The 16,616-nt window shown below is 44.5% G+C and overlaps 1 protein-coding gene across 1 annotated transcript; it reads right to left on the bottom strand.

Moving 5' to 3' along the window:
- Positions 1–270: 270 nt before the first annotated feature.
- CCDC181 (coiled-coil domain containing 181) lies at positions 271–16,337 on the bottom strand. Its single transcript, XM_069945055.1, has 6 exons — positions 16,121–16,337; positions 10,406–10,548; positions 8,633–9,451; positions 7,092–7,241; positions 3,950–4,101; positions 271–526 (listed from the first exon to the last, which is right to left on the bottom strand). The coding sequence occupies exons 2-6, from the start codon at positions 10,517–10,519 to the stop codon at positions 370–372; spliced, it is 1,392 nt and encodes a 463-aa protein (XP_069801156.1). The 5' UTR covers positions 10,520–10,548; positions 16,121–16,337; the 3' UTR covers positions 271–369.
- Between the last annotated feature and the right edge of the window lie 279 nt (positions 16,338–16,616).

Here is a 16,616-nt window from a genome sequence, read left to right as displayed (position 1 = left end):
CCCCATACGGTGGGGATGCGGCCATTTTTTAACTCCCCCACCGTATGGGGCGACCATAACCGGCGTATAAGACGACCCCTGACTTCGAAGAAGATTTTTCGGGGTTAAACTGTCATCTTATACGCCGGAAAATACAGTACTTAATAAATTCCACCCCCCAATCTTCTTTATTAAAGCTATTGCCTTTTTTATGTTTTTCTTTAGGGTTTTTTTTTTTTGTCCCAAATATCTCACTATATGAAACCACAAAAATATAAAGCAAAGTCATAGTAAAAATAGAGGTTTTCTTATAATTCATTATGAAATAGTGCAGGTCTTCTTACGGCTGCTTTTGCTCAGACAGCTCATTGTGTTTGCAGAGATCACAGTCTAGCGGTCCATGTAGCAGAACGGTTTGGAATCGGATATATTGTATAGCAGACTATGGATCTGCTTGCTTCTTCTGGCTTCTAGTAAGAGTCTTCTGGACCTCTCCTTAGCAGCTTGCTGTTCAGTGCGTTTCTGGATTCGCTTCTGTTTTAACCACCTGTATTAAGAGGGATATAGGAGTAGCTGTGAGGTCCTTGGTATATATAGATAAAGCACTTAAAGGGGCACTCTGGTGATTTATTTTCTCTCAAATCAACTGGCATCAGAGTTATATAGATTTGTCATTTCCATCTAAAGTCTTCCAGTACATAACAGCTGATGTATGTTCTGCAGGAAGTGGTGTTTGCTTTCGATTCGAAGGCTAAGTTCACACAACGTATATTTTGGTAAAATCACGGCTGTTGTACAACGGCCGTGATTATTACGAAAATCTACGTAAACTCTCCGTCTATGGGATCCTGGCCAGAGCGTATACACATGATATACGCTCATGCTTGGATCCCTAGCGGCGCCGCAAATAACTGACATGTCAGTTTTCTGCAGCCGCTATTTAGTGAATACCGGCCGCAGAAAATCATGTCAGTGCACACTGTAGAGCAAGTGGCTCCAGCTGCTCGCTCCATAGTGTGCAGTGGGAAGTTCCAATACGGGCTGTGTCCGGAAAGATCATCCAGGATGATCTATACAGTTGCCTGGACATGGCCTAAGGGTGCATGCACACACATTTTATGGCCGGGCCAATTCGCCTTCCGCCCAAAGAATTGACATGTCAATTCTTTTGACGGACGGCGGAATCTGTCTGTGCCTAGATAGGAGTCTATGGCACAGGCAGAGATGCGCATGGCCGCGGGTAGGGGCCAGCGACGGAATCCGCAGAGGCCTCTCCGCGCATATTCCGTAGAGTACATGCACCCGAAGGTAGGGTTCACATTATGTGAGACACCGGCCGTTCTGTGACCCAGCCGTGTCAAAGAATGGCCGGTGTCAGTGAAGTTCTTCCAAGCCGGTACTACAGTAAATAGTGGCCGCACAAAACTGAAATGTCAGTTTTTTTCTGCGGCCACAAGGAATCCGGGACGGAGTGTATACAGAGTGCAACTACGGCTGTTGTTTAATGAAATTATACGTTGTGTGAACATAGCCTATCACACTGCATCCATTTTATGCAAAAAAAAAGAGATGAATTTTTGTGCATCTGTTTTTGAATTATTAAAAAAAAAAAGACAAAAACCGAATCTTTTTTTTAGCATACACAAAAGCACAGTGGACCACGTTTTTGTGTACGCTTAAAAAAAAATTGATGCGTTTTGATCCGCAAAGGAGTTTGATATTTCTCGGGAGTGAGACCTGGTGTGATCAGTATCTTGTGACATGTCTGGGAACACGTAAAGAGTCACTGATAACGACAGTAGTGTACTACTGTGTAAAGCAGTGCTTCTCAAACTGTGAGGCGCCCCCTAGTTGTTGGTGAGGCGCAGCTAGGGAGCCAGTTTTCACAAAGTAACTATAATCTGCAAAGTCCTTTTGCTGTTTGCAGAAATCTCCATTTTAACAATATTATTCATTTATTTTGTACTTAACCCCTTAAGGACCAGGCTAATTTTCCTCCTTGTGTATATAAGGCCATAGCAGTTGCATTTTTACACCTACGGACCCAAATGAGCCCTTATTTTTTGCGTTACTAATTGTACTTTGTAATGACAGACTGAATTTTTGCATAAAATATGCTGCGAAACCCAAAAAAAATTATATGCGCAGTGAAATTGAAAAAAAAAAATCCGCAATTCTTTTTCTTTGGGAGGGTTTTTTTTTCACGCCGTGTGTCCTACGGAAAAACTGTTATATATGTTCCTCAAGTCGGTACGATTAAAATGATATGCAACTTGTATAACTTTTATATGAATTGATAGCTCGTAAAAAGTTAAAACCTTTTACAGAAAATATACGTTCCTTAAAATCGCTCCCTTCCCAGGCTTATAACGCTTTTATCCTTTGGTCTATGGGGCTGTGTCAGGTGTCATTTTTTGCGCCATGATGTGTTCTATCGGTACCTTGATTGCGCATATGCGAATTTTTGATCGCTTTTTATTACAATTTTTCTGGATTTGATGTGACCAAAAATGTGCGATTTTGCACTTTGGAATATTTTTGCGCTTACGCCGTTTACCGTGAGGGATCATGAATTAAATAAATTTATATTTCAGGCGATTACGCACGCAGCGATACCAAACATGTTTGTTTGTTTATTTATTTATAAAATGGGAAAAGGGGGGTGATTTGGACTTTTATTAGGGGAGGGGGTTATTTATTAATAAAAACACTTTATTCTTTTTTTACATACAGTAATTAGAAGCCCCCTGGGGGACTTCTATATACACAGCACTGATCCCCCTGGGGGACTTCTATATACACAGCACTGATCCCCCTGGGGGACTTCTATATACACAGCACTGATCCCCCTGGGGGACTTCTATATACACAGCACTGATCCCCCTGGGGGACTTCTATATACACAGCACTGATTTCCCATTGAGATCAATGCTGTGTATATAATAGAGCAATGATGCATCAGATCGGTGCTCTATTATAACGGTCTGCTGCAGACCATCTGCATAGATTGCCGAGCCGGGGGGGGGGGGGGGGGGGGTTGGGGGGAGATCCCCCACTAGACACCAGGGAGATGGGCCACATACAGTATTCAAATGCAGCTGTCAGCTTTGACGGCTGCATTTGAATAGTTAATTAGCCGGCCTCGGCGATCGGTTGCGGCAGCTAGCACCTGCGGTCCCTGGCTGCACATAGCAACCGGGGACCGTGGGCTGCAGAGAGGGCTCACGCCGGGAGCCCTCTCTGTTTACCCTTAATGGCCGCATAATGGGTATACCCATCATGCGTCGTTAAGGGGTTAATTTATTAGTATATAGAGCTTCGGAGACAGGTGAAAGGTAGCCTCCGCTTATTAAATGGACTTTTACCACAGATAGTGAGGCCCAGGCACCCTCATGGTCAGTCTGGTGAGGCCCAGGCATTGCCTTGGTCTGTTGGGTGAGGCTCCAGTAGAAAAAGCTTGAGAGGTCGGCGGCTGACGATTTGCAAAGTGCATACATTACCTATCCATTGTCGCCAACCACTGGCCGCGGCGGTCCTGGCCAGTGATTGGCTGAGCGGCCTGTCAGCTAAGGCAGGCCGCTGTTAAGCTGCAGTGCGCGGGACCCGGGGAGAAGCAGAGTGCAGGAGGAGCCCTGGACCATGGACAGGTAATGTATGCTGTTTAAAGCAAGGGCTGCAAAGACATCGGTAACAATTTCCATGCAGCCCTTGTTAAACGATTATCAGGCCGTGTAATAGGCCCAGTAAACGAGCGCCGATCTAGCAGATCAGCGCTCGTTTACAGTTATTATCGGGCCCCCTTCAGGCCATGTAATAGTACCCTTAGACAGCAGCATAATAATACAGCATGGAAAAATAAAAACAAGTGCCCCTCATATACCACATCATGTGACTCTTCAAACCAAAAAGAAACATGAAATAAACACATATATAAGTAGTGTATCTGTTAAGCACACATCCTACTGCTTACTGTGCAAAAGCTCCTTCCCGATCTTTTCTTTCCAAAAGAAACGCTTCATACTCCTGTTTTTGAAGTTCTTCCATCTTCTTCTCTTTTATTTTTTCTTTATGTTTTCTTCTCAGCCAAAGATGAAAAGCTTCCTGGGAGTCTCTCTCCTCATCCTGTAAATCCAATGCAGAAAAACAATTTAAAAACAGACAGAATTGCCCAATATCTCCCAACCTTTTACACGGGCGATTATCGCCCAGGAACGTTGCAAGAAATGCTCCTGCGGTCGATAATCGGCCGATGTAGAAGCGACAGCGATCAGCCAAGGACAGGTAGAATGAGCGACCCTTGGCTTATCGGATGTTTAGAGCAGGCTTCAAAATTTCTCGTGATCGGCCGCACATCTTCCTGTGTAAAGAGGGGATGTAAAGGCCCTATTCCACGGAACGATTATCGTCCGTATTTCGACGATATCGGCCGCTACGGACGATAATCGTCCCGAGAAATAGAGTGCAACGATCAGCTGACATCGTTCATGTCGGCTGATCGTTGCAGTCGCTTGTTTTTCAACATGTTGAAAAACAAGCGACTGATATAGCAGCGATCTGCTGCCGTCGCTCCGTTGAATAGGAGCGTCTGCAGCAGACGCTGCTGTATCCTATGGGCTGCCCGAACGATCAGCGATCACCCGGGCAGCCCCCCCGCAGCTCCCCGCCGCCCCTCCAGCACTCACCCGCTTGCTGCAGCCGCGTTGAATAGCGGCGGCAGAAAGCGGGGAAGGAGGAGCAAACATGCGCGGAGATCGCTCATTTGCTCCTCTAAACGAGCCGTGTAATAGGCCCTTGAGGCCGATGATGATAAAAGGATAGAAGTGGCACTGGTTATATGTGCACAAAAAAACAGCACCCTTGTTCGAGTGCTAATCTTCCAGACTGGACTCTTAAGACCCTATTACACCAACAGATCTGACGACAGATTATCTGCCAAAGATTTGAAGCCAAACCCAGGAACAGACTATAAACAGGGAACAGGTCATAAAGGAAAGACTGGATTTCTCCTCTTTTTTAAATCCACTCCTGGGTTTGGCTTCAAATCTTTGGCAGATAATCTGTCGTCAGGTCTGTTGGGGTAATAGGGCCTTTACCTACTCAGCAATTCTTTTCCTGATACTGGAAAAAAGGCAATGGAAGTGATAGCCCATTGATCTGTACTCTATAATGCAGCTGATGGTTCCCTCACTGGAGCCATTGTTTTCTGGTATGTAAGCAAAGTCCATATACAACCACGCTATGCAACTAAGGGTCCTATTACACTAAAAGATGTCCGACGACAGATTATCTGAGATTTTTTTCAGCCAAAGTCAGGAATGGACTATAAACAGAGAACAGGTTGTAAAGATAAGACTGAGATTTCTCCTCTTTTCAAATCCATTCCTGGCTTTGGCTGAAAAAATCTGTCAGATAACCTGTCGGACATCTTTTAGTGTAATAGGGCCCTTAGGGTGGTATTACACGAAGCGATTTTTTTCAATTAACGATTAACGATAAACGATCTCCAACGATCGCAATAGCGGTTGCCTAATAATCGTTCGTTTTACTACACGGAAAGATTATCGGTTATATTGGAGCAACAAAATTCAAGAACACTCCCCTTTCAATTTGCGAATGAACAGGGAACGGCTAACGACATCTTATTCAAACGAACGATGTGCGAACGATGTGTAAAAGACAAACGATAAAAATAGATTCAAAACCTATTAAACGACCAACAAATCGTTCGTCGTTTAATCGTTGTCTACTATTACACTTAAAGATAATCGTTCAAATACGACCGATTGAACGATTATTCGAACGATAATGGTTCACACGTTCAGTGTTTTTCCTGGTCCGTGATTGTGGTTTGCTAGCTACCTCCGTGATCTGTGCAAAACAGTCCGTTTTGTATCAGTGTACGTTTTTTTTCAGGAATCTGTTTTAAAGCATTTTAAATCACATTGATTACATCAAATCCGTGTCTTTCACGGACGAACACGGATGTCACATCCAGGAAAAATGCGGATCTCATTGATTTCTATGTAGAATCAGACCCGTGCTTCCGTTCCAAGTTATGACATGTCCTATTTTTGAACGGAACACTGAACATGTGAATACTGAACATGTGAACATGTGAATAGTCCAATACAAAGCAATGGGCTGTAAATTCGTCCCTGTGAACCGAACTTGCGCACGGAAAACTTCATGGAACGTGTGAATGCAGCCTAAGTTCTTGCAATCCGTTTTTTATTGTTGTTTTTTTTAAAGGATGAAAAATGGATGAAAAAAACGAATGCATCCGATTTCCATTGACTTTCATTATAAAAAAAAAAACGGATCAGAGCGGAATCGTTTTTTTAACGTACACAAAAACGTAGTCAACCTACTTTTTGTGTCCGTTATAATGGAAAAACGGATCAAAACGGATGCACACAAATGCATCCATTTTTATCATCCATTTTTCATCCTTTTTTAAAAAAAAAACTTAGTGTGAACCCAGCCTTAGATGCATCTTTTTGCAAAAAACGGACTGCAAAAACGTAGTGTGAACCTAGCCTAAGATAAAAAAAATATATATGTTATATTACATATATTTAAAAAAATATATTAAATATATTAAAAATAAAATATTTAAAAAAAAGTACTTTTTTAAGGGGTACTCCGGTGAAAATCAGAAAGATATATAGATTTGTAATTTACTTCTATTTAAAAATCTTCATTCTTCCAGTACTTATCAGCTGCTGTATGTCCTGCAGTAAGTGGTGTATTCTTTCCAGTCTCACACAGCGCTCTCTGCTGACATCTCTATCCATGTCAGGAACTGTCCAGAGCAGCAGCAAATCCCCATAGAAACCTCTCCTGCTCTGGACAGTTCCTGACATGGACAGAGGTGGCAGCAGAGAGCATTGTGTCAGACTGGACAGATTACACCACTTCCTGCAGGACATGCAGCAGCTGGTAAGTATGGGAAGACTTGAGAAGCAATAGAAGTAAATTACAAATCTATATAAACTGAAACCAGTTGATTTAAAATAAAAATAATTTTTGCTGGGCTACCCCTTTAACGCACACAGAGTTACATAAACGTCAGACTTCACTTCTAAGAATTACATTGACCCTAGAGAACTCACGGGGGTGCTGCTGCTGGTCTCCAGCTCTTTTGCATGCTGGATTCTCTTTTCTTGGAGAAGCTGAGAATTCTTCCTTTGTAACCACATCTTGAAGGCCATGTCATTTTCTCTCCTTTTTTGTTCTTCCTGTTCTTTCTTACGCTCTTCATTCTAGTCATAGATGATATTGGTCAGAATCACATTGGCGGATATTTTCTACACAATTTCCATGTACACTTCTATGACTAGGTGTAATAAGTGCAAATGGTTTCCTAGGATTAAAACACTGATATACTGTCCTTCAATCCCTGGAAGCTGCAGTAATGTACAGAATAAAGGGGCTGCAGCCCTCCAGCCTGTACTAAAGCTGAGCTGAGCTGAGCTGCATTTATTGAGCAAATCAACTGATGTGGCAGGGTTTTCTGATCTACAGGGTTTTCAATGATCAGGCCCCACAGATCAAACATTAACGGCCTATCCCAAGGAAAGAATAGTGTAAGTACTTTAATTTAAAAAAAAAACCTTAAAAGGGAATCTGTCACTAGGTGGAATCTGTTTCTTCAAACTAAATGAGAGCAGCATAAAATAGAGTTAGAAATGCTGAACAGATCGGTGTATTCCTTCCATCATTCTGTTCAGCCGTTCTCCTAATGTGCAGGAGAATAGGATTCTAGCCACACCCCCTCCCCTCGCCCTCCAGCTGTTAAGTGACAGGTGACTGCCTATACACAGCATGGATAGATAACTGTCAATCAGCAGCTGGTGGGTGGAGTTTTCTGCTTCTCATGAATATCAAGAACTACTGGGCTCATGCACATAATGGAGAGGACTACTTATTTTCCATGTTATACAGGAGGATATCTCTGGATCAGCTGCACAGAACAATGTAAGTGATACATCATTCTGTTCAGCTTCTCTGTCACTCTCTTTAAACAGTGCTGCCCATAATTGCGGATTGCACTGCAAATGGTGTATCTGTAGTTCTCCGCAATTCACTGACCAGTACATACTAGATAGTGATCAGAAAAACCTGTGCACGGGGTCATTGAAATCTATTGGTCCAATGTTCTGTTCAGAATTGCGGACAAAACTACTGATGTGCGAATAGGGCTTTATGCTCTAAGGTCAAAAGTCAGTGCGGTTGATTTCCAGAGCAGTAGATGTAGAAACACATTCCTAGAACCAGTTCTTAAAAAGCAACAACCAACATGTTTTTAGATGTTTTTTTGCAACTTTCTGTAGAAGCACAGCTGGTAAATGATTGCATATACTACACAGCATCACCACCTGTCTGAATCTGTGGTCTTAGATTACACTAAGATCCTCATTTTTCAATATCTATAAAGCAGGTTTTTATTGTGTGTACGCCGGGTGGAGTATATATGGTAAGCACTTGCACCTGTAGGTTGCTGTTGCACTTTTTTTTTTCTTTTCTTTTTTGTGGATACACTATAGACACCATCTGGTTGTTTTCCGCCAGGGACATTATGTTCTTCGGAAACAACTAGTGTCATGAAATACGCCATGTTAATATTTAGTTAATAGCAATGGATGGTATTTACCTCCCTCCTGAGTCTCTCCTGCCTCTCCAGAATGCGTTTTTGGAGTTCCTTCTGTTCAGGGGAGAGGCTGAAGGTAGTGTTCCTGGTTGATACATTTGCAGACTGCGCTCTCCGCTGTGGCTTGATTTTATGGACGGATTTTGACAGGTTGGCCGAGTTGGGTCGGACTCTAGGGCCAAAGGGAGGTTGAGGGATGAAACCATTCACGTTATTAATACTAGAATTGCCACTAGCCGAGATACCAGCTCTTTCTGGATGAGATGACGGTTTAGAGTTGTCTTTACTGTTACCTATAGGAGGCAAAGAACATTGGTTCTCAATGTCCCGTAAATAGACAAGTTCAAACTTTCCATCTTTCTCAACCAAGACTTTGGCATCCTTAGGTCCTTCACCGGCGCCGCCATCTTTCTCACTGGGTTCCCTGCTACGTGCTGGAGCATCATCTACTTGTAACTGAGACATGCCATCTACGACCTCATCTTCAGTGAAGCTTTCAGTTCTATCACTGTCAGGAAACTCTAATGGGGGAACTTCTAGGTCAACCAAATTTTCCTTGAATTTGAGTTTCCTCTCTCGATTTTCATCTACAGTTTCCATTTCCAGTTTCTTGTTGGCTTCTTCTATCTTCTCTGCAATGTACCGTTTTGCTTCTTCATCTTCTGTGTCAGGTTCATCACATTCAGATACGGAGTCGAGTACGGGTTTACTGTGTGTACTTGGCTCGGCCTGAACAATCTCGTCTCCGCTGCCTGAAGACTTGTCACTTTCATTTTCCTCCTTATCTGAAAGCCTCAGATCGCTGGGCTCTTCCTCTTCACTCTAAAATAATATTATTATGTAATATTAATATTATTATGTAATGTGAAAATGTAGGCCAAATCAACGGCCACGGAGAAATACACTCGCCTCGAGTCACAAACCAAGGCAGTACCACATTATTACTAAAACTGGAGCTGGGGTTACTTAGTAGTATTTCCACAACAATGGTTGGCCCATCCATATGAGCTCATGCAAATTAAAGGGGAATTCCAGCAATACCATCAAAAAATAAAATGCACAAAAAGCATACAGGTGCATGGACCTATCCCCCGCTGATTGTTTGACACCTTTCCCACTTGTCTACGCTGCTCCTAGCTCCAGACTTTTACAAATGATACCAATTCTACATCCTGGCCCCCAGCCAGGAAACTACATCTCCGAGCATGCATTGCATCCAAAGCCAACTGCCAGGTATCCGCCCCTGTCTTGTAGTATCTGCCCACCACTGGCTCGATCTGCTTCTGCTTTGCACAGTAAAAACAGTATCTATCTATCCATCTATTTATCTGTCTACATAGAGAGAGAGAAAGAGAAAGTGACAGATGAAACAACAGTGTCTCCTTTCCCCTATACTACTCAGGATAGGCTGTTGTTTCCCTGCCCCTTGGCCAGGTGATCACTGTGATGTCAATGGTGGGTGGGGTTACAGATCAGGTGTTACAGCTTGCCTGGCAACAGAAGAGACAGATCATGTGACTTTGGTCTCAGAAGGGAGGGGGAGGACAGAGGAGTGGAGACAGAATGGAGCAGGCAGTGAGGATTTTCTGCAGCTTTAGGATGTATGTGCTGCAGACAAACATCCCAATTCATGTAATAGAAACCTATTACACACAAGCTTAGATTATGGATGGGGATTGAACAGGGTTAAATCTTTCTTAAATGGAGTTCCCCTTTAAGAGAAGCCCTGCTGTTTAATGTTAGAATCTAAAATATTTTATAAACTGCTATTTATACCTGTGAACCTTTATACTTCTCAGCATCTTCATTTATTAACCAGTCAAGGTCCTTCTCAAAATCATCTTCATACTCCAGAGCCCCATCAGAATCGGATTCATCCTTCTTGCTCATTTTCAATTTTTTTTTACTGTGTTGTTCTTCTAAAAATACAAAAATCGAACGAAGAATTTTAAAAAATATCACAAAGCAGTTGCACATGCTAATATTACTCTATTCAATCTTATAGTAGGTTACTGTTGTTTAAAGGGGTTATCCAGCCTTAGAAAATGTCCTGGTTCTCTGGCGCACTCCCCTCTGCTTCTTCGGGCCCTGGCTCACTGACAGTCCGCTCAGCTTGTGGCCCTCACTCAACAGTGTTTTTTCCTGATTCCCATGAATAATTGTTCCGCAAGAACTGCCCACTCAACCAGTCACTGACTAAGGAAGACTGCTATAGTCAGTATTTGTGGGGCAGTTCCTGCGAGAACCAAGTGGGGACTGGAAGCAGGCCAAACAGCAGCTGCGCTAGATTGGTATAGGTGAGTAATGCTGCTCTTACACTGAGCGATAACTCGCCCGATCGTACGATTAACAATTTCGAAGTAACGATTCTTTTTATAACGATTAGCGCTTAGACGGAACGATATATCGTACGGAAAAATCGTTTTGCGATCGCTTAAGCCTATCTCGCACATAGGTTAAATCTGTGAACAACGATCTGCGAATTTTTCGCGAATGACCAACGACGATTTGAGAACATTTTCAAAGATCAAAATGATCGATTTCTCGCTCGTCGCTTGATCGTTCGCTGCGTTTACACATACGATTATCGTTCGAATTCGATCGTTATCGTGCAAATTTGCCCGATAATCGTTCTGTGTAAACGCAGCATAAGGGCCCTATTACATGGGACGATTATTGTGCGAAAAATCGTTATATCGTTCAAATTTAAACGATAATCGTTCTGTGTAATTGCAGGCAACGATCGAAAAATCGTTCGGATGTCGTTGATCGTTGATTTAGATCTGAACCTAAAATTATCGTTAATCGTTCGCTGTAATTCCATGTTCGTTCACTTAAATTCTGCATTTTTTTACTAATCGTTCAGTGTAATTGCGCATTGTTCATTGTTCTGCTGGAATCAGAAGGAATAACCGATCATAGTAACGATCGCAATAACGATTGTAACTAACGACCATCGTTCTGTGTAAAATGGTGAATGATTTCAGGTTAACGATAAACAATCTCGTTTGCGATCGTTTATCGTTAATCTTTAAAAATCGCTCCGTGCAATAGGACCCCGAGGGTCCATTTACACAGAAAGATTATCTGCCAAACATTTGAAGCCAAAGCCAGGAATGGATTCGAAAAGAGGAGAAATCTCAGGCTTTCCTTTCTGGGCCTGATCTCTGTTTATAGTCTGTTTCTGGCTTTGGCTTCAAATCTTTGGCAGATAATCTTTCTGTGTAAATGGACCCTAAGGCTTCTTTTTCATTTTTTAAACATCCACAGCCATAATGCGGCCCATTGGGTTTCCGTAATCGTTTACCGAACACTATAGCTCTGCACGCTGCAATGTTTTACCTGGCATTTGTGCCCGGCCCAACAAGTAACAGAGACCATAGTGATAATATACTAACCAGCCATACACAGAGCTAAAGGAAGAATATAATCTGTGTACTCCAAACCAGGATACAACTATGATATATATCCTGCCCATCTCTCACCCGCCTGATCAAATACAGACTATTCCTCTCCCTCGTCTGTCCAAACAACTCCCCCCGTGGCTGCCAGGATAACCAGCAGGCCAGTGATATGGTGATGGTTGCTGGGAAAGCATTGTGTCACCATGTATACTTTATGGATGAGGATTAGTACAGAGCTAAACTCCAAACACAGCCTGATCCCTGGTGGCCCGGTGCCTCTCCACGCTTATCCCTCTTCCTCTTGTCTCTCTCTCCAGCTTTGCTATGTACATAAGGAAGATGTATTCACTGTTCTTTCCTATCAGGATGGAGATAGGATAGGTTCTCTTGCACCACTCATTATTATATACACTACTTGGCTTGCGGGTGAAATTTATTAAAATTGTAAAAAGTTCCCGCTCCTGTGATATTATATTATGAAAGTAGAGCATTTAAAGGGGTACCTCGGCAATTTTATTTTCTTTCAAATCAACTGTTGTCAGAAAGTTATATACATTTGTAATTTACGCCTATTTAAAAATAAATCTCCAATCTTCCAGTACTTATCAGCTGCTGCCTGCTGTATGTCCTGCAGGAAGTGGTATATTCTTTCAGTCTGACACAGGGCTCTCTGCTGCCGCCTCTGTCCATGTCAGGAACTGTCCAGAGCAGGAGAGGTTTTCTATAGGGATTTGCTGCTGCTCTGGACAGTTCCTGACATGGACAGAGGTGGCAGCAGAGAGCACTGTGTAAGACTGGAAAGAATACATTTCCTGCAGGACGTACGGCAGCTGATAAGTACTGGAAGACTGGAGATTTTTAAATCGAAGTAAATTACAAATCTATAAAACATTTTGACATCAGCTGATCTGAAAGAATTTTTGCCGGAGTACTCCTTTAGGTAGAAGCAACAATGGTGATTTCCTTTTCTCAAACTGTTTATTGAAACACAAGCCAAGACCAACAAGCCAAAGATCTTATGCTTACCGCTTCTTACTCCCCCGGTGTCCTGATGCGGCCTCTTCGGTGTCCCCCGCTGACTGCAGCCCCTGCTAATGGCAACAGCATTGTCCCACCTCAATCAGTGATTGGCTGAGGGGGGCTGTCACTCCTGAGACAGGTTCACCTCGGAAGTGGCGGCGGCTGCAGTCAGCGGAAGATACCGCATCGGGACACCAAGGGAGCACAGAGAGGTAAGCATGTTTATTATGTTTTCCAATATGGCAGCATTATATTTAAATGTGTTAATGCCAGGTAATCCTTTTGAATTGACATTTTTATGTTTAATATGCATTTTAAAGGGATATTTCCCATTCATCTATTTTCTATCTCCTGAGTATTTCCTTCTCCGTCATACAGTGATGTGACTCGCTGTAACCAGAGCTAAGAACTGCTAGTGATCAGCTTATCCTCACCCTGTCACTGCTGCAAAACTACAACTCCCATCAGGCCCCAACAGCCTCTTAGCATCAGGAGTTCTGAAGCAGCCAGAGACCCACAGGTTTGGGGGGGCACTGCTGTATAGTATCGGAGTGATGACATGGGTATGATGGGAGTTGTAGTTCTGTACGGGCTGAGGGGCACTGCTGTATAGTATCGGAGTGATGACATGGGTATGATGGGAGTTGTAGTTCTGTACGGGCTGAGGGCACTGCTGTATAGTATCGGAGTGATGATGGGAGTTGTAGTTCTGTACAGGTTGGGGGCACTGCTGTATAGTATCAGAGTGATGATGGGAGTTGTAGTTCTGTAAAGGTTGGGGGCACTGCTGTATAGTATCAGAGTGATGATGGGAGTTGTAGTTCTGTACGGGGTGATGGGCACTGCTGTATAGTATCAGTGTGATGACATGTATGATGGGAGTTGTAGTTCTGTATGGGCTATGGGGCACTGCTGTATAGTATCAGAGTGATGATGGGAGTTGTAGTTCTGTAAAGGTTGGGGGCACTGCTGTATAGTATCGGAGTGATGATGGGAGTTGTAGTTCTGTAAAGGTTGGGGGCACTGCTGTATAGTATCGGAGTGATGATGGGAGTTGTAGTTCTGTACAGGTTGGGGGCACTGCTGTATAGTATCGGAGTGATGATGGGAGTTGTAGTTCTGTACAGGTTGGGGGCACTGCTGTATAGTACAGTGTCATGACATGGGTATGATGGGAGTTGTAGTTCTGTACGGGCTGAGGGGCACTGCTGTATAGTATCGGTGTGATAACCTGTATGATGGGAGTTGTAGTTCTGTACGGGCTGAGGGGCACTGCTGTATAGTATCGGAGTGATGATTGGAGTTGTAGTTCTGTACGGGCTGAGGGGCACTGCTGTATAGTATCAGGGTATGATGGGAGTTGTAGTTCTGTACGGGCTGAGGGGCACTGCTGTATAGTATCAGGGTATGATGGGAGTTGTAGTTCTGTATGGGCTATGGGGCACTGCTGTATAGTATCAGAGTGATGATGGGAGTTGTAGTTCTGTAAAGGTTGGGGGCACTGCTGTATAGTATCGGAGTGATGATGGGAGTTGTAGTTCTGTAAAGGTTGGGGGCACTGCTGTATAGTATCGGAGTGATGATGGGAGTTGTAGTTCTGTACAGGTTGGGGGCACTGCTGTATAGTACAGTGTCATGACATGGGTATGATGGGAGTTGTAGTTCTGTACGGGCTGAGGGGCACTGCTGTATAGTATCGGTGTGATAACCTGTATGATGGGAGTTGTAGTTCTGTACGGGCTGAGGGGCACTGCTGTATAGTATCGGAGTGATGATTGGAGTTGTAGTTCTGTACGGGCTGAGGGGCACTGCTGTATAGTATCAGGGTATGATGGGAGTTGTAGTTCTGTACGGGCTGAGGGGCACTGCTGTATAGTATCGGAGTGATGATTGGAGTTGTAGTTCTGTACGGGCTGAGGGGCACTGCTGTATAGTATCAGGGTATGATGGGAGTTGTAGTTCTGTAAGGGGTGATGGGCACTGCTGTATAGTATCGGTGTGATGACATGTATGATGGGAGTTGTAGTTCTGTATGGGCTGAGGGGCACTGCTGTATAGTATCAGGGTATGATGGGAGTTGTAGTTCTGTACGGGCTGAGGGGCACTGCTGTATAGTATCAGGGTATGATGGGAGTTGTAGTTCTGTACGGGCTGAGGGGCACTGCTGTATAGTATCAGGGTATGATGGGAGTTGTAGTTCTGTACGGGCTGAGGGGCACTGCTGTATAGTATCAGGGTATGATGGGAGTTGTAGTTCTGTAAAGGTTGGGGGCACTGCTGTATAGTATCAGGGTATGATGGGAGTTGTAGTTCTGTATGGGCTATGGGGCACTGCTGTATAGTATCAGAGTGATGATGGGAGTTGTAGTTCTGTAAAGGTTGGGGGCACTGCTGTATAGTATCGGAGTGATGATGGGAGTTGTAGTTCTGTAAAGGTTGGGGGCACTGCTGTATAGTATCAGGGTATGATGGGAGTTGTAGTTCTGTACGGGCTGAGGGGCACTGCTGTATAGTATCAGGGTATGATGGGAGTTGTAGTTCTGTACGGGCTGAGGGGCACTGCTGTATAGTATCAGGGTATGATGGGAGTTGTAGTTCTGTACGGGCTGAGGGGCACTGCTGTATAGTATCAGGGTATGATGGGAGTTGTAGTTCTGTACGGGCTGAGGGGCACTGCTGTATAGTATCGGGGTATGATGGGAGTTGTAGTTCTGTACGGGCTGAGGGGCACTGCTGTATAGTATCAGGGTATGATGGGAGTTGTAGGTCTGTACGGGCTGAGGGGCACTGCTGTATAGTATCAGGGTATGATGGGAGTTGTAGTTCTGTACGGGCTGAGGGGCTTTGGTTACTTATTCTATAACTTCTGAAGTAATACAATGAATGGGCGGATATCCCAGGATGTGTACCCCGCTCCGGTATAGGTGTGTGATATGTAACACACACTCCCCAGCCCTATGGCAGCGCCCGCACACATCGCTCAGCACTGGCCGGGATCAGCGGACATGACAGCTGCCATGACAACAGCCCAAGCTGTCGCTCTCTCCGCCCCCGGCCCCGCTCTCACCTGGGGAGGCTGCCGCAGCCGGTGCTCCCTGACGGTGTCACGATGGAAGGGTCCCGCGGTGTGTGACCATCATCCCGGGAGCCGCCGCCGATCTCCGCCTCACAGGGATCTCAGCTCCTGCAAAGCTGTCGCGTCTCCACGGAGACCGAGGCTGTGACGTCACGTGGGTTCTCGCGAGAATTGGAAGTGGGTCTGCCGTGTAGGGGAGACTAATTATAGGAGTACACTGAGCTCCATGGCCGCCGGTGACAGCCAGGGCTGCCCATAGCAACCTAGGAGGTCACCGCCAGGGCTGCCCATAGCAACCTAGGAGGTCACTGCCAGGGCTGCCCATAGCAACCTAGGAGGTCGCTGCCAGGGCTGCCCATAGCAACCTAGGAGGTCAGTGCCAGGGCTGCCCATAGCAACCTAGGAGATCAGTGCCAGGGCTGCCCATAGCAACCTAGGAGGTCAGTGCCAGCCTGGGTTGCTATGGGTGACACTAATAGAGGTCAAT

This window comes from Dendropsophus ebraccatus, chromosome 11 (genome assembly GCF_027789765.1).
Source record: "Dendropsophus ebraccatus isolate aDenEbr1 chromosome 11, aDenEbr1.pat, whole genome shotgun sequence".
In the NCBI taxonomy this organism is placed as follows: Eukaryota; Metazoa; Chordata; class Amphibia; order Anura; family Hylidae; genus Dendropsophus; species Dendropsophus ebraccatus.
Note: the sequence above shows the minus strand (reverse complement) of the source record. Positions and strands in the feature narration are given on the sequence as shown.